The sequence below is a fragment of the Eptatretus burgeri genome, chromosome 16 (assembly GCF_056783735.1).
Source record: "Eptatretus burgeri isolate ZD-2024b chromosome 16, Ebu_testis_v1, whole genome shotgun sequence".
Taxonomy (NCBI): Eukaryota; Metazoa; Chordata; class Myxini; order Myxiniformes; family Myxinidae; genus Eptatretus; species Eptatretus burgeri.
This window is the reverse complement of record NC_140976.1, coordinates 14,820,768-14,844,583: the sequence shown is the minus strand read 5'-3', so window position 1 is coordinate 14,844,583 and position 23,816 is coordinate 14,820,768. Positions and strand designations below refer to the sequence as shown.

The following is a 23,816-nucleotide window of genomic DNA, read 5'->3' as shown; positions in this document are numbered from 1 at the left end:
GACGCTGTTCGCCTGCCTGTTAATAAATGCTTGTGTAGAAATGTTCCCAGCTCGTTTTTGTGTTTTCTTTCATTGATCCAGCATGGTCTGTATCGTAGCCTAGCTGGGACTTTATTCCCAACGATCCGTGCTTTTAGCCGGTACGTCCTTGGCTTTGTCGCTCGGCTGCATCTGACCCGATAAGGTGACCTGGTTCGGACAAGGCGTACCGAGGGCGTGTCCCCCGGTAATTAGGTCACGTGATTATAATTGGGTAATCAATTTAGACTGAGGTCCCTAAGTCACGTGGTTGAATTATTGACGTTCACGGTTGGTTAGTGACCCGCCGTGTCACAGAGTTATCCGTGTGTGACGGCCTCTGATCCCGGGGAGTCTGGTGGTAACCCGAGATAGCTTCCCCCCCACCTCCCCCCGCCAGTGGTCTTCTCACGCAGACCCCCGGCCGCAACAATATAATCTGTGTGTATCATTTAGCACAACCTGGTGGGAGTGTGTAATACAAGTTCCAGCAGTTTACAGTATTATTATATATTTTTTTTTGTATACCTTGGTCGAGGCTCGTATGAGAGCGAACACACAACTCACATCAAGGAGGCATGAGACAAGAGGGGCGGGAGTGGAAGGGACAAAACAGTGGGGAACAGACACATTAGGTGAACTGTGGAAGGGAGAGGGATGGGGATGGGACGGGGAACATGGCGAAGAGAAGATTGACATTTCAGGGACTTTCAGGAAGGAAAGCAGGAGAAATGAAGGAAGTGGGTTTGGGTGGATTATCGGGGGTAGAAAAGATCGAGGATTTGCATGGGGGAAGATAAGAGGTGGTGGTGAACAGCTGTTTTGAAAGCCTGGAGGGAAGAATGGGAAAGAATAGAGTGAGGAAGTTTATTCCAAAGGCCGGAAAAAAGAGGAATGAAAGAGTGAAGATGAGCAGTGATTCGTGATTTTGGTAGTTTTACCAGAAGGGGGTTGTTGGCGGACCTTGAGCGCCCTGTGGAAATGTGGTGGGGACAAATCGCAGAGAGAGCAGGGGGGGCAAGGCTGGAGAGGAGTCGGTAGAAGACAGAAAGACCACCGACCAACCTGCGGTGATTGAGTGAGAGACCCAAAGACTCAGCTTCATTGCGGGAGATGCCGATGATCTTAAATGCCCTGGTTTCGACAGCGTGAAGCCGAGAAAGGTGGGAGGCAGGAGCACCAGCCCAGAGGGGAGAGCAGTACTCCATCAGGCTACGGACAAAAGCTTTGTAAGTGGTCAGGAGCTCAAGAGGGCCGAGGAAGGACTTAGCATGACGGAGGATTCCCAGTCGGCGACTGGCTTTTGAGGCGAGGTTGGAAATGTGACTTTCCCAGGAAAGGTCATGGCAGATAGTGAGATCTAGAAGCTTGAAAGAAAAGACTTCTTCCAGAGGATTGTTGAGAAAGTGGATGGGGGGGTTTTGTAAACGGTCCTTTCGAAGAGACATAGTGAGAGTGTGAGATTTGTCTGGATTGAAAGACATGTTCCACGTGTTGGACCAGTTTGTGATTTTATCCAGATCTGCAGTGGGCGAAGAAGCTGCTGCTTGCCGGTCTGAGGGATGACAGATGGTACGGCAGAGGGTGGAGTCGTCGGCAAAGAGAAATAGAGGATTTTCCAGAGAGTCCGAGAGATCATTGATGAAAACCAGAAAAAGAACAGGGCCCAGAACGCTACCTTGAGGAACTCCAGCCTGCACAGGAAGAGGGGATGAAAGAACTCCATTTAGGGCCACACGTTGACTGCGACAGGAGAGGAAGTCTGCGAGCCATGAGTGGAGATGGCCTTGAATACCATGGGAAGAGAGTTTGGTGAGTAGGGCAGGGTGCCAGACTGTGTCAAAAGCACGTGATATGTCCAGGGATACGGCTAGGATTTCCTGTCTGGCATTGAGGACCTCCATCCATTGATGGGAGAGCAGAAGCAGCATATCCAGGGTAGAGTGACCTGGTCTGAAACCAAATTGATGATTGGAAATCAAGCCATTGGAGAAGAGGAAGGATTTCATGTCTGAAGCGATGATGGATTCCATCACCTTGTTGATGATTGGGAGAAGGCTGATTGGTCTGTAGTTACAGGGATCTGTTTTTGCACCTTTTTTATGCAGGGCAGTGATGTTAGCAGATTTCCAAGCAGATGGCAGATGACCTTGGGCAAATGAGAGGGTGAATAGAACAGAGAGAGGGTGAGCAAGAGCAGAAGAGCAGGCTTTGAGGACACGTGGGCTGATGCCATCTGGACCGGTTGCAGAATCTTATTATAGTGTTGCTGTGTAAAAAAATTTTTGTCGAATCAAAACCTACTTGTGCAATTTACATACATGTTCTCTATTTTATGCACTCTTAAGCCACTCAATGAAATTAGTTGGAAGGTGGTGGTTGTACTCTGGGTGTGCATGACAACGCCAAATGTCCGCCAAATATGGGTGTGCATGGCAACGCCAAACGTATCCATCGGCGCATCAAATTACCGTGCTCCCAATTGTCTGGGATCTCTCACCTACATTAATTTTTTCATTTATTTATTATCATTTATATTTTCATTTATGGATGCATTGCGAGGGTTCTGTGATGTTTTTTTTTACTGGTGTATCGGCTTCCATGTCCGTCGGCACTCTAAAATTTCAGCTTTCTACTGTAAGTCACCCGGAAGGTACTGAACATTAATATGTCAGTGAGTCAGTGAATGGTTAGAATGAGCTTTATATTTATTGTTGCGGTTCTGGAAACCGCATTCCTCCAACACCAATAGCAGCCAACATACAGTGGTCCCCAGTCAGTTATTTCATTAATGTACGTTCAGATAGTCCCTTCCTTCTTGTCTAATGGGACAAAAGGGTCAGTGCATTGTGTAAATCTCATAGCTAGGTCTGATTAAATCTCTGAACCTCATTCCTACTCTTTCTTTTTCGCTATTTCTGAGGTAAATCCAAGCAAGGGGTCCTCGCCAGGCCAACAGGCACTCCGCTCGAGACCCATCTTTAGAAACCACAGCCGTGCCCTTCGCGTAAGAATGCGTCCTCAGAGACGACCAAGGGCAGCAGTAGAAGCCAACAATAAATGGCAGCGCTGCATGGAGCGCGTGCCCCACAGCGACGGCCCCCCCCACCCACTGTTCAGGCAATCAGAGGCATAACCAACATACTAAATGCTAACAACATGCAGTATGCATGTGGCACACTCTTCTTCAATCCAAATCTGCATCAATAAATATATCTGTCCCCTTTTCAATCCGAATCTCCATCTAATAATTATATTCAATCCTTTCCCTCAATTCCCTGACGCAAATCAGGGCTGGCACCATGCACACGACACCGCCTTTGATAAATGGCCATGTGCTTGATGGCGGACCCACGCGCACTGCACGGGACATGCTCGATGGCATGGACCCGCACGCTGACCACGTGTACAATGGCGGACACGTGCACACTGTATGGGGCATGCTCGATGGCGGGCGGACCTGCGCGCTGACCACGTGTACAATGGCGGACTCGCGCGCAGCCCGTGATACTTTATCATCATACAGAACGGGGCATGAATAACACACATTGGTCGGGTCTGCACATGGGGTTACAATAATATCTTACTGTCGGTCTTCGCTCATCACGACGGCCACAAATGTCTCTTGTGGATGTCAGACATTCTCCTGCACCTCTGCCTCAATGCAGCTGCTACCAGGCAGAGGTATGCTGTGTGGCCGGATCGTTCTGGCCGCGTGGCGCACCATGCAGCATACACATTGACCAGCGCCAACTGCGGGTCGCCGGGGCATGGCATGGGATTCGGTTCAAGGTGATTAATATCACGGAGTGCGGTGCAAGACGATTCGTATCATGATGCTCAGAGCGAGACAATTCTGCAGCTTGGAACCATCTGGCCGGAAGTAAAGTGGAGCCGCTTTCAGTCATGGCGGCCGGCCCGTGTGCTGGCCGGGACCCAGAGTGCCCGATTCGGATGATGACACATCACTTCGGGTCGTCACCCCCGATTGCACCACAGGATCTATAAAAGGACGGTTCGCGGAGCCGCTCGTCGTTCCTGCCCGTCGTTCCTGCTCATTCTTCCTGCCCATCATTCCTGTCTTCATTCCTGTGGGCTTGTTCTGTCTGGCTTGGGATTGACAGTCCGCCATTCGCATGCTGACTCAGCCTTCTTCACCACCTCGCTGCCCTTCTCCGCCCACTTGCTTCAGACTCCACCCAAGTCCCTCCCTTCACGCTGTCGGTCGCATCTCATTCTCTGGAATTGAACGACGATGCCAGCTGCACAAAGTGCCACGAAACAAGAGACGACGTGCCAGCTGTCAGGGAGGTATTGCCCAGCATCCCCCCAAAACGTACTGGTGGTGCGGTCGGGCAATCGTGCAAGGTATTGAGAGACCGTTAGCCTCATCTCCTCTCCTTTTTCTCTTCATTAACTCCTCTTCATCAGTGTGTGTGTGTGTGTGTGTGTGTGTGTGTGTGTGTGTGTGTGTGTGTGTGTGTGTGTGTGTGTGTGTGTGTGTGTGTGTGTGTGTGTGTGTGTGTGTGTGTGTGTGTGTGTCCTGGGGCCTGTCCTCGCTTAAGCCGCACCTTTCACATTTCTTCCTATTCTTGCTACAGCCAATAATAAACAACATTCACTGTGCCACATTTTTTTTCCTCGCCTGCTTGTTAATAAATCCTTTGTAGAAATGTTCCCAGCTTGTTTTTGTCTTTTCTTTCATTTATCCAGCATGGTCTGTATCCTAACTTAGCCGGGACTTTATTCCCAACAATCCGTTCCTTTTAGCCGGTACGTCCTTGGCAGTGTCGCTCGGCTGCATCTGATCCGGTAAAGTGATCTGGTTTGGGCAAGGCGTACTGAGGGTGTGTTCCCCAGTAATTAAATCGTGGGATTAATTAAGTAACACGGTTAACCCATAGACTGGAGGACCCAAGGTCATGCGGTTGAGTTATTGGCGTTCACGGCCAATTAGCGACCCGCCGTGTCACGGAATTATCCGTGTGCGACGGCCTGCAATTTCGGGGAGTCTGGTGGGAACCCGAGATAGCTTCCCCCCCCCCCCTTGTGGTCTTTTCACCCACCCCCTGCCTGCATCATTATTATACATTCGATGAATGATTGAATGTCATATATGCGACAAGCAAAGTCGCATTATCAAGTTTGCATCTCTCTGGTTCTGGTGTACCATTCCAATGTATTAAAAATTGGGTAGATCGGGTGGCTTTCGGGGAGGAAGAGGCCATTAAAAATGTATTTATTTTGTCTCTTTTGGAAATTAATCGAGAAATTATTTTCCTCCTTTCGAGTTCCTCCTATTCTTCCTATTTTTTCATGTTAAAAATTCATACAAAAGTCCTATTTGTTTCATCTCAAAATTCCTCTTTTTTTTTTTTTCCTGGTTTTATTTCACCAAACTTGGCCCGGACCCATGTAAGAAGTGGGTGACATCATACCTGCTAATGTGTTTCTGGACAAAATCATTTGAAAAGTGGATGTTGTCACAAAAATAAATTGATCTTCCGGAAGTTGTACAACACAAAATACAGACCTTCTCCCTCCCCTTGCCACTTCCGTAGGGAATGTGTGTTTCAAGTAATTATGTAATTCTACAATGCATCTCTTGATTGTCGTTCTTTGCTGTTGACTCCTGAAATTTATTCAATTACCTCATGTTCTGCAGTTAATGTCGTTATTAAAGAAGAGTCACTTGAAGTTTCTCTTGAAAAGGCCAGAAATTCTTCACAGCCTGTCAATGGTAAGCCCAATGGTTGAAATCAGAGACGTTGATTGAGGTATGCGATCCGTTGTGGGAAGCGAGGAGAAATTCACATTTTGGGTGTTAACTCTTTGTTGGAGTAAAAGAGGGCATACATATGCTTTGATGTGTCATGCAATTGTTTGTCGTCTTCATTCATCATGTCATCAGGATGTTGTTGTATGTACATGTGCAGTTAAAGGTTGATGTAAATGTTTTACTTGAGACACTTACTTTAAAAATTTTAAACCAACCTATTTCAGTCCACTGTGAGACGCATACATCCCCTCACTGACGCAACATATACAGGCACTGACAATGTTGTGTTCTGGTTGGGATTGTAGTTGCTGTTGTTATTTCCATTAAGGTGTTGCTTGGGCGATTTGTATTGCATTTGTTCAGAAGTTTGGATTCCTGTTGGGTTTGGTGAAAGGATGAATGTTCGCACTATTAATGCATTTGTGCTGAGTGTTACGGGCATATTAATTGTATGATTTCACCAGTGTTATAAACAAGTATTAACTTTTAATTGTGCTATGGGTGAAAGTGTTTTGCACTGTGGTAAAATAATTGTTTTCAGGGAAAGGAATTCAGTGCTTTTGGGTGAAGAAAGTTGTTTTGGGCTGTTTAATGTTGCTGGTCACAATGACCAATCAAAGCTACATTGGGGTGCTGGAAGGGCTTTGGAGACAAAAACAAAACGAGATAAGAAGCACCACACAGTGGCCCTGGCCTTGCCCATGATAACAAAATGAAGATAAAAGAAACTTTGACGGTTTGCAAAAGATATTTAAAGAGCCAACATTTTGCTTCAAGTAGGAGAGAGGAAAATGTGAGAGAAGAAACAGCTTCTGTGCACTGAATTTCATGTGGCGAAATTCATTTTAAAACCGACTCAAACAGTAAGGTTTGAATCGGGGGGTGTCCTTTATGCTAACCTGTAATAGTTCAGTGATCCCATTCCCCGAGAACAAAACCAATTTCACCCCGATGCATGATGCTTGGTGGAGATTCAGCTTCACTTCTTCTGTCATAACCGGCAAGGTATTGTTGTGGTTCTGGAAACCGCATCCTTCCAACACCATTCGCAGCCAACATACAGTGGTCCCCAGACAGTTATTTCATTAATGTACGTTCAGATAGTCCCTTCCTTCTTGTCTAATGGGACAAAAGGGACAGTGCGTTGTGTAAATCTCATAACCAGTTCTGATTAAATCTCTGAAATTCATTCTGACTCTGCCTTTTTCTCTAGTCCTGAGGTAAATCCAAGCAAAGGGTCCCCGCGTGAGCCAGCAGGCGCTATGCTCGGGACCCATCTGTAAAAACCACAGCCACTCCCTTCGCGTAAGAATGTGTCCTCACAGAAGACCAAGGGCAGCAGTAGAAGCCAACAATAAACGCCAGCACGGCATGGAGCGCGTGCTCCAGAGCGCCGGCCCCCCACCCACTGTTCAGATGATCAGAGGCAGAACCAACCCACCAAATGCTAACAGCATGCAGTACGCACTGTACGGGGCATGCTCGATGGTGGACGGACCCGCACGCTGACCACGTGTACAAAGGCGGAACCGCGCGCACTGTATGGGGCATGCTATATTGCGGGCGGACCTGTGCGCTGACCACGTGTACAATGGCGGACCTGTGCGCACTGTACGGGGCATGCTCGATGGCGGACCTGTGCGCACTGTACGGGGCATGCTCAATGGCGGGCGGACCCGCGCGCTGACCACGTGTACAATGGCGGACTCGCGCGCAACCCGTGATACTTTATCATCGTACAGAACGGGGCACGAATAACACACATCTTTGGTCGGGTCTGCGCATGGGTTACAATAACGTCTTACCGTCAGTCGTCGCTCACCACGATGGCCATAGGTGTCTCCAGCGGACTGCAGAGATCCTCCTGCACCTCCTCTTCGATGCAGCTGCTACCAGGCAGTGGCATGCTGTGCGGCCGGATCGCTCGGGCCACATGGCCTACCACGGAGCAAGCACATTGACCAGCGCCAACCACGTGTCGCCAGGTGATTCATATCATGGGGTTCGGAGCAAGATGATTCTGCATCTTGCCAGCTTGCCGGATGAACCATCTTGCTGGAAGTGGAGTGGAACCGCTTCCGGCCATCATGGCCGGACCACGCAGTGGCCGGGGCCCAATCAGAGCGCCCGATTCTGGTGACAATACATCGCTTCAGGTCGTTGCCCTTGCCCTGCACCATGGGGTCTATAAAAGGACGGGTCGCGGAGCCACTAGTGTTGCTCCTGCTCGCCGCTCCTGTCTGCTCATTCCTGTCTTCTCGTCCTGGGCTGGTGGTCGTCTTTCCTGCACTGTGTTCCTGTCTGCTGGTGGATTTCAGTTCCCGCTCCAGATCCAGTTCCAGTTTGAGTGTTGTTCCTGGTCATCGTTCCTGTCAGCTCGTTCTGTCTGGCTTGGGATTGACAACCTACCCATTCGCCTGCTGACTCCGCCCTTCTTCACCGCCTCGTCGTCTCCCTCCACCCATTGGCTTCTGATTCCAGCCAAGTCCCTTCCTTCACACCCGACGGTCGCGTCTCATTCTCTGGACCGACGTTAGCTGCACGAAGTGCCACAAAGCAAGAGACGAGCCAGCTGTCAGGGAGGTATCGCTCAGTGGAGCATCCCCCCAAAACGTACTGGTGGCGCGGTCGGGCAATCGTGCAAGGTATTGAGAGACCGATAGCCTCATCTCCTCTCCTTTTTCTCTTCATTGAGTCCTCTTCATCGGTGTGTGTGTGTGTGTGTGTGTGTGTGTGTGTGTGTGTGTGTGTCCTGGCGCCTGTCTTCGCTTAAAGTAAGATTGCACAAGAATTATATCGGGATAACTCTGCTCTGTCTGATTTTGTAAATTGCTAGTATTATTGCCGCACCTTTCACATTTCTTCCTATTCCTGCTTACACATAACAATAAACAACATTCACTGTGCCACATATCTTTCCTCTCCTACCTGTAATAAATCCTTTGTAGAAATGTTCCCAACTCCTTTTCTTTTTTTTCTTTCATTGATCCAGCATAGTCCGTATCCTAACTTAGCCGGAACTTTATTCCCAACGATCCGTTCCTTTTAGCCGGTACGTCCTTGGCAGTGTCGCTCGGCTGCATCTGATCCGGTTCCGCCAAGGTGTACCAAGGGCATGTCCCCCGGTAATTAGATCACGTGGTTATTTTAAGATCACATTTGGTCATTTGCCACGTGTTTTATTTGGATTTGGATTTGGCCATTTGGATTTAAGGTCACATTTGCCACGGCGGCCGTGGGGTCTCCAAAATCTATGGCCACTAGCAATTATACGGCGGCCGCAGTATTTCAACGGTCACACAATGTAGCAGTCACATATGTTTTTATTTTTCGGGGAGCCGCACGGCGTATTTAGGCCTAAGTCACATTTGCCACGGCGGCCGTGGGGTCTCCAAAATCTACGGCCATTAGCAATTATACGGCGGCTGCAGTATATCCACGGTCACACAATGTAGCAGTCACATATGTTTTTAGTTTTCTGGGAGCTGCACGGCGTATTTATAAATTGTTGAGACCGAAAACGTGGGGTTGCCGTACGGTCTTTGATTTGATGTCTCACAGTGACCTTAGGGCGTTCCTGCGGCGGCCATAGAATTTTCAAGGCAGACGCAAGGTGCCCGCAAGGCGACCGCAAGGCGACCGCAGGGGGGCCCTAAGGCGAACGTGCGGCCAGACGGATGTTAACGAATGGGTTAATTTTTTTTTTTTTTTGCACCAGTTTTTTTTTTCGGCTTGTCGAATTGCTACGGCGAATGTAGAAATGAAAAAAGTTATAACTCCACGTTATAATTCCACGGCGACCTTACGGCCTGTAAAATATAGCCATACGGCGTAGGGCCACCCTGAGGCCATCTCAGAAACGCTGCGGCCGCTGCATGTTTCTGTCAATTCAGAGGGCGTACGGCCGCCATATCCTCGCCGTAGAGCAAATGTGACTTAGGCCTTAGGTCTTAGAAATTGTGGAGACCGAAAACGTGGGGTTGCCGTACGGTCTTTGATTTGATGTCGCACGGTAACCTTAAGGGGGCCCTGCGGTAGCCATTTTCAAGGCAGACGCAAGGTAGCCTCAAGGTGCCCGCAAGGCGACCGCAGGGGGCCCTAAGGTGAACGTGCGGCCAGATGGACGGTAACGAATGGGTTAATTTTTTTATTTTTTTGACCATTTCTTTTGTTTCGGCTTGTCGAATTGCTACAGCGAATGTAGAAATGAAAAAAGTTATAACTCCGCGTTATAATTCCACGGCGACCTTACGGCCTGTAAAATATAGCCAAACAGCGTAGGGCCACCCTGAGGCGACCGCAGAAACTCTGCGGCCACCGCATGTTTCTCTCAATTCAGAGGGCGTACGGCCGCCGTATCCTCGCCGTAGAGCAAATGTGACTTAGGCCTTAGCGTCCCGTCGCGTCACGGAATTATCCGTGTGCGACGTCCTGCAATTCCGGGGAGTCTGGTGGGATCCCGAGATAGCCCCCCCCCCCCCCCACGGTGGTCTTCTCACCTGACCCCAGGCCCACAACAGTATTATTGTTGCTGAACTCCCTCTGCTCGTCAAATCTACTGTCGGTCTACTTGTCGAATCTGATATCCTGCTGTTGTCTCAGAGATGACTTCAAAGCAGGCATCTCCTCGCTGGCTGCATCGAGACTGCAACCTGCCTCTTCCTTCACTCTCTCCTCACCTGCTTCGAGTACACATTGTCCTTCACAATGTGGAACTCTCTATTTTATCCTTTCTCTGAGACAGCATGACCTTTGGACTCTGGTTATTCTCCATGCTCCAGTGTTGCAAGGACTTTCACCCTCTGAGGACTTTTGTGCCGTGACTGGCCTGTCGGATTCATCCTGAGCTCACCCACTGGACAAGATCCTTTTGAGCATGCTCACAGCCAAGCCTTCACCAATTTATAACCTGCTGGGGTTTATTTTACAAACTGGTACCTGAGATAAGTTGTCACCTCGAAAGTCGTGAGCTAATTCATAGCTGCAAAAATATGATCTCACTCCTCTCTGCACATGTGCGGTCATGATGAATGCTAACCCAAGTTACATGAAAAATACAGACTTGTCTTATTCATTCTCCGATTTGTGTTCAAAATATAACAGTGTATTTAAATACGTTGTTCCTCGATAACAAACTGACGATCATGAACTAATAAGACAGACAGACAGACAGACATGAATCAATTGTTAAACCCCACATTTCTCTTCACATGCACGGGGTAATTATTGAGTCCACGGTACATGTATGCATTGCTTTTGCAGTAGCAGGAACTATCAGCATTGCTTGTACAAGTGTAGGTTTTATATGCTTTACAGCATTGCATCGTTCCCATCTTGTCTATGTTGTTGCAGGTTCTGGTGACCTGAAGGTTGAATCTGAAAATGTTGCCATTTCTATCTCGCAAGGTAAGAAGGCCACTCTCTGCAGCATAATTTTTGGAACAACCTCCATGTAATATCTGGTGCATGTTGTGTGAATATACTTCTGTGCTGCAGTCAACATTGTTGTGAAAGAAGAGCCATTTGAAGTTTCTCATGAAGAGACTGAAAAGGTTGCTCAACCTAAAGTTGGTAAGCACAGCCTTGCAGGCATGTTGATACTTCCTCTGACAATAATTGATCTTCAATAGACAGTTTTTTTTGATATTTTTCCTTCATAAAACAAACAATTGGAGTCGGCTGTTACAATGCCGAAAATATATACAATAATAAAGTGCTGATGTTGGAATAAAAAGCCAAGAATGATTGTAAATACAATAGATAGGTGCCTGATGTGACATCAAATAAACAGGACATTTACAAAATGATAGTTAAATTGCTGATGTCGGTAAGTTTATACCTGAAGAGAGCATAATGCCCCCAACTTTGTGAAGCTTCATCACTGCGACGTTTATGGGACAGATTTGGTTTTTAAATCTATACTCTAATTAGGCTGTGCAAGAGTGAGTGCGTCCTTCTGAGACAGCACAAAGTCCCTTCCACCACTCTTTCCCTGTGATAAGCTATGCCTCCTGTGAGTAATTAGTGAGTGGCAGCTTCCTTCTTTCCTCCAGTCTCTCCTCATTCCCCTTCCAGTCCCAGATCCAATAGCTCATTGCAACATAGGCAGGGAGCACTAGGGATGGAGAAGGGTTGGGGGGGGGAGGATGGGGAGACATAAAAGCAGCTCGGCAATGAGAACCCCGTGCCAACATGAGTATTGAGCTATGTCAAGCTGAATGTGACAAAGATGCAACTCTGAAGCGACAAGCCTGTGCTAGTATGACTCTTGAGTACTACAGTAATATGTTCAGAGGTATCTGATTGCATACAGTGCACTCTAAAAGTTGAAGTTATATATGGTGTTGAATTTCCAAGATATTGTTGCGAATTCGCGTGCGGACGGCCACGTCACTCGAATCGCGACCGCGTCACCCACCGGACGGACAATTCAGTCGTGACCCTCCGAAAACTATCGCCCGGAGCCAGTCACGGGTGGGCCTTTCAACCTCACCACAATCGTGCCAATCGGCCACCCGCATAGGATAGGGTTGTTCGCCAAACTCGACCTACCTAAGTACCCACGCGGATGGTAAACCAGGTGATCGTACCTCGCCGCAGGTCGACTCCGGACACGAGCCGCTTGGGCGGCCCGTTCCGTACTATCGGGATAACCGAGCGGTGTTATCGTCGACCTCGACGGTTCAGATTATTTACCGGGCGTTTTGCATCCACTACGAACCTTTTACGTGAAGCAGGATGGAAGCTCAATAAAGAAAAGACGAAGCGAAACGGGAAAACAATTCACACAATGCACATTTATTTCCCGGCACACGGAAAGCACATATATATATATATATATATATATATATATATATATATATATATATATATATATATATATATATATATATATATATATATATATATATATATATATATATATATATATATATATATATATACAGCAGATTTACTACCGACTACGCGCACACATGGCAACACTTATACAGTTCTACTTTACAGACGGCGCCAACACACATTTACACAAAAGCAAAGGAAAGAAGCCACCCTCATAGACAAGGGGGCAGACAGGCCTGTAGGCCAATATGTGCGCGTGACCTGGAGGAGCGGCCAGGTCCGCGAGACCGGGGTGGGTCCTACCCGCGTCCTCGTGACGCGTTGGTGGGCAAGCCGCAGATGTGGCCACGCGGCTGTGCCCCAACTCCATGCTCCTTGGCGGGTTTCGTTGGCACGACGTTTGGAGTGGGGTGGGAATGGGGCCCCCTTTTTGCACTATCTCAGCGTGGGGGAAAGGGGGAATTGTTGATGCCCTGGGGGAGGAGAATGGCTGGCTGGCTGGGGTCCCGTGACGAGCGATCCCACACCGCGACCTCGTCGCCGACCGCCGTCCTTCTCGCCTCGGACCCGAGCTTCCTTGCCTCTTCCCGCAACTCTTCTCAGCCGACTCCAGAACCCAACTCGATGACACTCTCCTCAGCCGACTGCAGAACCCAACTCTCTGCCACACCGATGACTTCACCACCCGACTCGACTCTGCTACGATTCGCCTTGCGCTCGCCGTTTTATAGGCCGGCAGGAGCAGTTAATATGCAAATATTCGGATCAGGATGACCTCGGGGGCGGAGCCACGCTTGCCCATTGGTCAGAGGAAACAGGGGCGTGAACCTCCCCTGATCCTAGAATTTGCATATATCGATTTCACACAGACGCGCCTGGAGGCGGGGCCAAGCCGCCCCACGCTCGCTAATTGGACGGAGGAAAAGTGGGCATGTAGCGTTCTTGATCCGAATTTTCCCTCGGAAAGGCCGCTATTTGCGCTCGGTGCGTTCGGCACCAATCGCCGAACGGGCCCGAGACAGCCCGACGTTCAGTGCTCACAGGTGGTGCGGGAATGGCCGTAGAAGGAGAGAGAGGTGAAGGTGGTGGAGGGTTTTCGGTGGTGGTTGATGGTTATGGTGCCGTTGGGAATGGCAGTGATGCGATGTTTGCGGGATTGAGTTGTGAAGGTAAAGGTTGTGGCTGTTGGCGTTGTTGTTGTTGTCTGAAGGTTGGAGCGTGGTTATAGTTGGTGATGATGGCTGGCGTGGTGGTTAAGGTGGTTGTTGTGTGATGGCGGTTGAGATGTGGTTGGTTCAAAATAAAGATAGAACAGAAAAACGCCTAACTGAAAGGATCGCAGCCCAAATGAATCACATAAATTCCCTCTATACAACGGGTTTGGGCTAACTACACATGTACTTAGAGATATCTCACCTACGGGCCCTGAATGGTGGTTTGCGAATTTCCACAGCCGTAACTATATATATATATATATATATATATGTGTGTGTATATATGTGTGTGTATATATATATATATATGTGTGTGTATATATGTGTGTGTATATATATATATATATATATATATATATATATATATATATATATATATATATATATATATATATATATATATATATATATATATATATATATATATATATATATATGTATATATATATATGTATATATATATATATATCCTGCTTTCTGCTTTGATGCGTCGACCACACAACAGAAGGAAGATTATTAGTCTATTTGGCTTCAGCTCAGGGCTAAAAAAAAAAAAAGACAATACCGTTGGACCCCGCTATTCGCGGACCCCATGTATTCGCGGTTTATATACTGTGACCTGCTTCGACATTCACGGCCCTGTGCTTCATGTATTCACAGTTTTTCATGCGTGAAAAGAACAAAAATTACACGAGCCATGCATATAACGCAGTTCTAAAACATATTTTACGCCAGCCATGCTATAAGTGAGCTGTATGTACATACAGTATTGTACAGTAAAATGCTGTACGCAAAAACATGTCTTCCACGAGCTGCACATATAACACAGTTCTAAAACACATCTTCCACGCAGAAACCGAGCTGCGCGGCATGTCGCACCATTCACACTATAAACCGAGCTGCATGGCTTGTTCCGTCATTCACTTAACTCCATAATGACTCTTCACCACATGTATTATGAGCTGTTGAAGATGTTATCCCCCCCCCACCCCCTTTCTCTGAATTGCACAATTAAAATGCTTCACCACATCTATCCCCCATTTGAGTAAAACGTCTGCATCCACCAACATCCTCCACAAACAATGGGCAGACGACTCACCCCTCCCGCAGCTACCCACAATTCCCGCATGACTACTTATGTATAGCATGTCCTGGGTCTCAATCATTCTTCTCATCCCACTGCCTTGACTGGTGTTTTGCTTCTCATTCCTCTCATTTGCTCATTGATCAAACATGGCTCCCAAGCGCAAGACCAGTGCCGGAGATGCATCGACTGCCAAGAACCAGAAGAAAGTGATGAGCCTGATTCAAAACATGGATCTGCTGAACCGGCTGTCGAGAGGACAGAGTGTGGCCTCTGTAGGCAGACTGTATGGAGTGAATGAATCCACCGTTCGCTAAATATACGGAAGAACGAGAAGGCGATCCGAGAAAGTTTTGTGGCGAGCGCTGCACCGAGCACCAAAGTGGTACCCGCGTCTGAGATGTCCACATAGGATGAAGAACGCTTTCAGTGTATGGATTGAGGACAATTGCGCAGAAGAACATGCCTTTAACTAGACCTCTCATACGCGCAAAGGCGATGCGTATGTACGTGCATCTGGCTGGCGTGAGTGATGTGGGTACGAGCGATGTGAGTATTAGCAGCCGCAGTCCATTCCAAGCAAGGAGGAGATGGTTTGACTGCTTCAAGAAGCGTAGTCTCCACGACGTCAAACTGACAGGCGAGTGTGCCCCCGTGGGCCACGAGGCGGCCAAAACGTTCCTGCTCAACTTGCACAGCTCATCAAGGAGAAGGGGTACCTGCCAGAGCAGGTGTTCAACGTTGATGAGACAGGCATGTTTTGGGAAAAAAATGCCAACGCGAACTTTTATCTTGAAGCATGAAGGATAGCATCGGGATTCAAGGCCACAAAAGACTGACCGGGTATCTCTTTTCCTCTGTCCAAACGCAAAAGGGGACTGTATGACGAAGCCCATGATGTTGTACCGTTCCCTGAACCCACGTGCTCTCAAGACCAAGAACAAACACACACTGCCCATGTTTTAGAGGGCCAACAAGAAGGTGTGGGTGACAGCAGCAATTTTCATGGACTGGTTCGGTGAAGAGGTACCTGGTGGAACCAAACCTTGCGTTCAAGGTTCTCCTGCTCATCGACCACTCCTGCCCACCCCACCTGACGGATGGTAACGAATGGGTTAATTTTTTTGGGGGTGGCAAAAAGGGGCATGAGCCTCTTTTGATCCGAATTCCTTCCTGAGAGGAATTCACATCCATCGCGCTTGGAGGCGAGGCCACGCCACCCGACGTTCAGCCATTGGTTGGGCAAAAAGGGGCGTGAAGCCTTCCTGATCCGAATTTCTCCCTGAGAGGAACGCATTCGTACCCGCGGCTCGACACGTTCACCATCAATTACCGAACGGGCCCTGGACAGCACGACGTTTGGTGGTGACTGGTGGCGTGGTCGATGGTTGTGGAAGGAGAAAGGTGAAGGTGGTGGGGGGTTTGCTGTGGTGGTTTAGTGGTTGGCAGGCGTCGTTTGGGAATTGCGGTGAAGCGATGTTTGCGGGATGGAGTTGTGGAGGTAAATAGGCAAAGGTGGTGGTGTTTGAGTTGTTGGCAGCTTAATGGTCCAAAATAACAAGAGAAAAAGAAAAATGGCTAACTCAAAGCGTCGCAGCCCGGATGAATCACACATATTCCCTCGAAACAACAGGTGTGGGCTAACTACACATGAACTTATCGATATATCTCACCTGAGGACCCTTTATGGTGTATTGCGAATTTCCACAGCCGTAACAATATCTTGGTTGGATAAGTATTTACTTATCTTTGCCCAAACTAGAATGTCTATTCCCCCAAGTCCACAACAATATCATTAATTGTCATCAATAAATATATATTCATCAGTAGATGTGTTGTACATATTCCCCACATAGAGATTAAAAAGATATGTGTTTTGGATGTTAAAAATATAATTTTAGTAGATACAAGATTGATACATTGATTGATAAAGTCTTTGGAATATGGATCCAGTGAATTCATGACAGGCAAAATGGCCGATCTGCACTTGTCTAAGTTTCTTAACATTTCTTGTAATTCTTAAAGACAACTTGTTTGTATTTTACTTCATGAGCAATGTCTAAATAGCAAATTATTTTTGGACACATAGCAAATACAAGCAGTCCTCGGGTTACATAAGGTCGACTTACGTAAACTCGACTTTATGTAAGTGCTCATTAAAATAAACAAAATTGAGATTTGTCAATTCTTCACATCTTTACCTTACTTTTCATGTGACCCAGTTTGGCCTGCTCCCTGCTCTGCCTTTCGGGATTTCTTTTTATCTCACGTGGAATATAGTTCCGGGGACCTTATGGGATGGTGCGTCATCCGTCCACATATACTTGCAACTTCTTCTTTGAAACTACACAAACGATTTTGATGAAACTTTACCACAACGTTTATCACAGTGTATGTAACAAAGTTTGTTCATGGCATGAAAAAAAAAATCTGGCCCTTAGGGGGTCTACGTAGATTGCCCCCCCAAATAGGTATTTTCTTTCTTCTCAGAGACTACACACACAATTCTGATGAAACTTGGCCACAACCTTCATCACCTGTGATGTACCAAAGTTTGTTCACAGCATTAAAAAAATTGCGGTCTGAGAGGGTCTATGGGAGGAGTGGAGGGGGGTTGCACCTCCTAAAGGGGTATTTGCTTTCTTAGAAATGACACACAATTCCGATGAAACTTGAGTACAACCTTCATCACCCATGATGTCCCGAAGTTTGTTCATGACATTAGAAAAATAGTGGTCGAAGGGGGGGTTGTCCCCCAAAAGAGGTATTTGCTTTCTTCTCTGAAACGACACACAATTTGATGAAACTTGATGACAACCTTCATCACCTGTGATGTACCAAAGTTTGTTCACTGTATTAAAAAAAAAATCCATAGGTATTTACTTTTTTCTCCGTTACATATGTTGTGGGTCATCCATGCTTTCCAGTGGGTCCCTGGATATCTTATCCAGCTGCAACCAGATGAGCACCCAGGGGTATTGCCCCTATGTTTTCCCTACTATGTTAGTGCTGTATGTATGTAAATGTGCAATTAATTTTATCGAATGTTTCTTTTTTTTCCAGATTTTACTCAATGAAATTCGACTTGCACAATCGACTTACGTAAAGAGGGAAAATCGACTTACGCAAGTAAAATCGACTTACGCAATCTCAGAAAATCGACTTGCGCAATTAAATTCGACTTGCGCAATCTCAGAAAATCGACTAACTTAAAGGTCCCAGGAACGGTACCCTTTATGTAAGTCGAGGACTGTCTGTATAAAGTTTTGTAAAATCTGCCTTTTGTGATTGTGTTGTCTTATTCTTTATTTTTTTCAGCTCTGCTAGGATCGATCCCATGAATTACACCCCACAATTAGTTGATAAAATATGTACATTTTCTTATTGACAGGAGACAAAAGAAACTTGGCATTCCTTTCTTGTATTGTTTTGCAGAAGAAACAGTGGAGCCTCTGCAGGGATTCATATGCTTGTATTGCAATGAGCAATTTGAAAAGGCTGTGGATTACCAACTGCACATGAAGATTCATTCCATGGATGCTCTTCATAGGAGTTGCATTCCAAATTTGCCAGGATGTGAAAGTGGTCAAAGAGAACATTCTGAAGAATGCTCGGTTGAGCACGAGGAGTGTGCACTGCAGTCAGCTGGGAAGAACAAGCTGACAGTGTCTACCAACAAAAAAAGAAATTATCAATTCCAGTGCTCTGTCTGCAGGAGGAGGTACGTTCATTTGAAAGGTCTTGAAGCGCACAAGATCTACATAGAAACCAAAATGGGGGGAAGGCATTTTGAGTGCTCTGATTGTAAGAAAGGATTTCCTTCTTATTCCACCTTAGTGACCCACAGACGGACTCACACTGGTGAGAGGCCTTTTGAGTGCTCTATTTGTAAAAAGACATTCGCTCAGAAAAGCAGCATAACTTTACACGAGCGAATTCATGCTGGTGTGAGGCCGTACGTGTGCTCTTTTTGTAAAAAAGCATTTGTTACATCTGCCCAACAAGCAAACCATGCACGACGTCACACCGGTGAGAAACCTTTTGAGTGCTCTGTTTGTAAGAGAAAATTTTGTGATAAAAGGCAACTGCATGTACATAAGCGGACTCACTCAGGGGAGAAACCATATGAGTGCTCTGTTTGTAAAAAGACATTCACTCAGAAAAGCAGTATAACTTTACACGAGCGAACTCACACTGGCGCCAGGCCCTACGAGTGCTCTGTTTGTAAAAAAACATTTGTTACTTCCACCCATCTAGTAAACCATGTACGAAGTCACACCGGTGAAAAGCCTTATCAGTGTTCCTTGTGCAAAAAAGCATTTGCTCAGTTTAGATCTCTTAAGGTGCACAAGAGAACTCACTCAGGTGAGAGGCCATATGTGTGCTCCGTTTGTAAGAAAACATTCATCCAATATGCGCAACTGCAAGCACACCTTCGGATTCATACTGGTGAGAAGCCTTACGAGTGCTCTATATGCAATAAAGCATTTTCGCTTTCTAAAACTCTTAAGGTACACAAGAGAATTCACTCAGGTGAGAAGCCTTATGAGTGCTCCGTTTGCAAGAAAGCCTTTGCTCAATATGGGCAACGGCAGGCACACATGCGGATTCATACTGGAGAGAAGCCTTATGAGTGTTCCGAATGCAAAAAAACATTTGCTCGTTTTAAAACTCTTCAGGTACACAAGACTATTCACTCAGGTGAACGGCCGTATGAGTCCTGTTTTTATAAGGCAACATTTCCTTATGATACAAGTTTACGGAGTCATGGGCAAAGACACAAAGACTTTGTGGAAGAGACTGGATGTTCACAAACTAATTCAGATCAATAACAAGGGAGATTATTATTTTATGCCCCAATGCGTAATATTGCAAAACTGGCAGGATGAATCAGAGATTTGCACAATCACCTTTGAGCTACTTGCCTGGGTTTGAATCTCAACCCAGTTATAAATTGTCACTGGAGTTTCACATGCCAGGCGATGCATCAATGTGTGTGCTAAAATCAAACCGGAGGACTTGTCTATCAGCACTGGGCATTCCATCCATCCGTCCATTGAGACCACACTCTGTGCAGAGCGTTGGTGCTGCCGAAGCGGTCTCCTTGGCTATTGGGGCGGGTCTCCGACACAGAATACCAACAAGCTGGCACTCATTTTGCCGACCTCGGAAGGGTGACAGGCTGAGTCAACCGCACTTGGTATTAATTCAACAGCCAAACAGGATTTGAATTCAGGACTCCTGGATCCCAAGCCCACCATTGTAGCCATTAAGCCAACACCAGGCATATGCACTGGGCATTGGTGGACATTAAAAATCCTGTCGTGTCTTTTGTTTAAAGTTTGTGAGTTATCATCAGTACCCTGAACAAGCTGCTGGAACTGTAGGACATACTTCCTCACTTCTTTGATGGCAAATGCTTTTATTTTATTTTATTGCTTTTCATCACTTGATGTGCTTTCTCATCTGAAACAATGCAAATGTGTAGATATGTATGATTCATGAATGAATGTTCGAATGAGTTGGGGTTTGGGGCAAGAACGTATTGAGCATGCAATTTATTATGTAGAAGGGCATTGTCAGCTCACGTATCATATGCATTGGTGAGTCGTCCCACCGATATAATTAGATGATGTGTTCAGCATTCACGAATATGCATGCAAGAATAAATAAATAAACCACTCCTACAATTGGTTCTGCACTTAAACTGCGACACCCTGAAGCTAAGGTAGCTTTCACCTTTATTTGTTTTTGGAAGGAAAACGGTGATACCCATGTTTATCTTCAAGTATGTAGCTCATAGTAATGTGAATAATGTATGGTAATGAAATGTGAATAATCGAAATGTCACATACTGGAGTATCTTGGATGCTTCAAATGTTGAATTTGTCAGATACATTAATCCAGTTTGTCACATATTGTCCAGATTTGAGTGTATTCAGAAATTTCTGTAAGCACCAAAGGCTGCACCTCTCGGATACACTACCATTTGAGAGAAAATATGATCATTCTTTATATTGTTATGGACATATTAATTGTATTACTTTCACTTTGGTAAAATAATTGGTTTCGGTAAAAGGAAAATGAAGAAAGTTGTTTTGGCTCTTTAATGTCCTCGTGGATTGTTGAATGTCACAATGAACCTTGCCAATGTTGAATTGGCATCAAAAAGAACAAAACCATGAGAGAAGAGAAAACAATGGCCCCTCAAATATGAGAGACATCATCAAAAGAGACATCTGTCATGGCCTTGCCCACAATAACAAGATGAGGACCAAAGAAACATTGACAATTTGCAAAAGATATTTAAAGAGCCAACAGTTTGTTTCAAGCAAGAGTGAGTATAAATTTAGAAGGAACAGCTGCTGTCCACTGAATTTCATCTGGCGAAATTCATTTTAAAACTGACTGAAACAGCAAAGTATGATTCGGGGGTCCACTGTATGCGAACCTGAAATGGTTCAGTGAATCCATTCCATGATTACAAGAACCAACTTCACCCCACCGTACATTGGGCGCTCCAATCGACTGGTCGGTCTACTCGTCGAATATGATGCCCTGCTGTTGTCTCGTAGACTACTTCAAAGCAGGCATCTCCTCGCAGGCTGCATCGAGACTGCAGCCTGCCTGTTCCTTCACACTCTCCTCACCTGCTATCAGTACACATCATCCTTCACAGCATGGATCTCCCAAATTCAACCTTTCTCTGAGGCAGCATGACCTTTGGACTTAGGTTATTTTCCATGTTCTGGTGTTAGCTTTCCATCTAAGGACTTTTGCGACGTGACTGGCCTGTCGGATTAATCTGTGCGCACCCACTGGACAATATCTTTTTGAACGTCCTCACAGCTGATCCTTTACCCATTCATAATCTGCTGGGGTTTACTTTACAAACTGGTTACCGGAGATAAGTTGTTACCTCAAAAATCATGAGTTAATTCATAGATTCATTAATATATACTAGTGCGTGCCTGTACATGCAAAAAAAAAAAAAAACTTTCAAACCGCGTGCCAGAAACAACAAACACATAGGCCGTTCCTTCGCTCTCACGTGGCCGTACGTGCGTGGCCGTATGTGCAAAAAATAACAACTTTAAAACAACCCACACAGGCCCTTCCTTCGTTCTCGGAAATGACTGGATTGGGCATTGTGTTTATCTATAAATGCGCATAAGAAATCGAGAAATTATTAGAATACAGCAAGTCATCACTATCCGGAAGTCCGTACATTGTAACCCGTAATGAGGAACGCGCTCTAACTTGGCCATAACTTGGGAACCACTTGTCCGATTAATTTCAAACCTTGAAAAGGCAAACAAACAGAGATTGCTGGAATTATAGATAGAAGATAGATACTGTGGGTGCAAAACACCAAGCAACGTGTCATGTCATTGGTAACCGAGGATCTCTTCCCCAACGGCCACGCCTACGCAGCAATGTGTCCTGTCATTGGTTTGGTAAATAAATGGCCATAACTTGGGAACCACTTGTCCGATTAATATCAAACCTTAAAAAGGCACATACTCAGGTCCCCAGCAATATACCTGGCAAGTTTCAATTAGATCGGACCAGTGGTTGTCGAGAAACAGCGGTCACAGACAGACACACAGAGATTGCTGGAATTATTGATAGACTAGTGCATGTCCGTACGTGCGTGGCCGTACGTGCAAAAAAAAAAACCTTTCAAACAACCACACAAGAAACAACAACCACACAGGCCGTTCCTTCGCTCTCGCGTGCCCGTACGTGCGTGGCTGTACGTGCAAAAAAAAAAAAAAAAAAAACTTTCAAACCTTGTGCCAGAAACAACAACCACGCAGGCTGTTCCTTCGCTCTCGCGTGTTCATACGTGCGTGCCTGTACATGCCTGGCCATACGTGCGTGGCCATACGTGCAAAAAAGAAAAAAAAAACTTCCAAACAACCACACAGGCCGTTCCTTCGTTCTTGTAAACGACGACTGGATTGGGGCATTGTGTTTATCTATAAATGCGCATAAGAAATCGAGAAATTATGAGAATACAGTAAGTCATCACTATCCGGAAGTCCGTACGTTGTAACCCGTAATGGGGAACGTGGCTGAGGATCTCTTCCCCAACGGCTACGCCTACGCAGCAACGTGTCCTGTCATTGGTAACTAAATAGCACCCTTTCCCCATTGGCCACGCCTACGCAGCAACGTGTCCTGTCATTGGTTTGGTAAATAAATGGCCATAACTTGGGAACCACTTGTCCGATTAATGTCAAACCTTAAAAAGGCACATACTCAGGTCCCCAGCAATATACCTGGCAAGTTTCAATTAGATCGGACCAGTGGTTGTCGAGAAACAGCGGTCACACACACACACACACACACACACACACACACACACACACACACACACACATACACACACACACACACACACACACACACACACACACACACACACACACACACACACACACACACACACACACACACACACACACACTGCTGGAATTATAGATAGATGACATTCGTACTTTATTAATTTGGGGGTTCTTCGGAAAAAATCATTAAGGGTTGTTTTTAATCAGTATTATTGTTTTTAAAGGTAGACAGTAGGGATTAATAAATCTGTTTTAATGTACCCCATTTCGTTCAATCCTGTACTCCCTTCCCTCCCCCCCCCCCCCCGTTCTCCACAAGTCCCACTACCAAATGCAAGTCGAGAACCCCTACCCCTCCACACTTCCCCCTCCTTAATCCCACCTCCTCCCTCCCGGAGTGTATCGCGACGTTTGCTAATGTGTCGCTCTCCACCCCCCCCCCAATTCCTTGCTCCCCACACCCCCTTCCCTCATTTCTCCCTCCTCCCCCATCCCCCCCTCTCTCTCTCTCTCTCTCTCTCTCTCTCTCT

The 23,816-nt window shown here is 46.3% G+C and overlaps 1 protein-coding gene across 2 annotated transcripts in view; it reads left to right on the top strand.

Moving 5' to 3' along the window:
- Positions 1 to 23,816, top strand: part of LOC147010573 (uncharacterized) — a 78,177-nt gene that overhangs the window by 5,379 nt on the left and 48,982 nt on the right. For both annotated transcript variants that reach the window (XM_085858827.1, XM_085858828.1), the window contains exons 3-6: positions 5,684 to 5,758; positions 11,150 to 11,203; positions 11,294 to 11,368; positions 18,371 to 18,964. In XM_085858827.1, the coding sequence (XP_085714953.1) occupies positions 5,684 to 5,758; positions 11,150 to 11,203; positions 11,294 to 11,368; positions 18,371 to 18,964 (798 nt within the window). The remainder of the gene's footprint in view (positions 1 to 5,683; positions 5,759 to 11,149; positions 11,204 to 11,293; positions 11,369 to 18,370; positions 18,965 to 23,816) is intronic.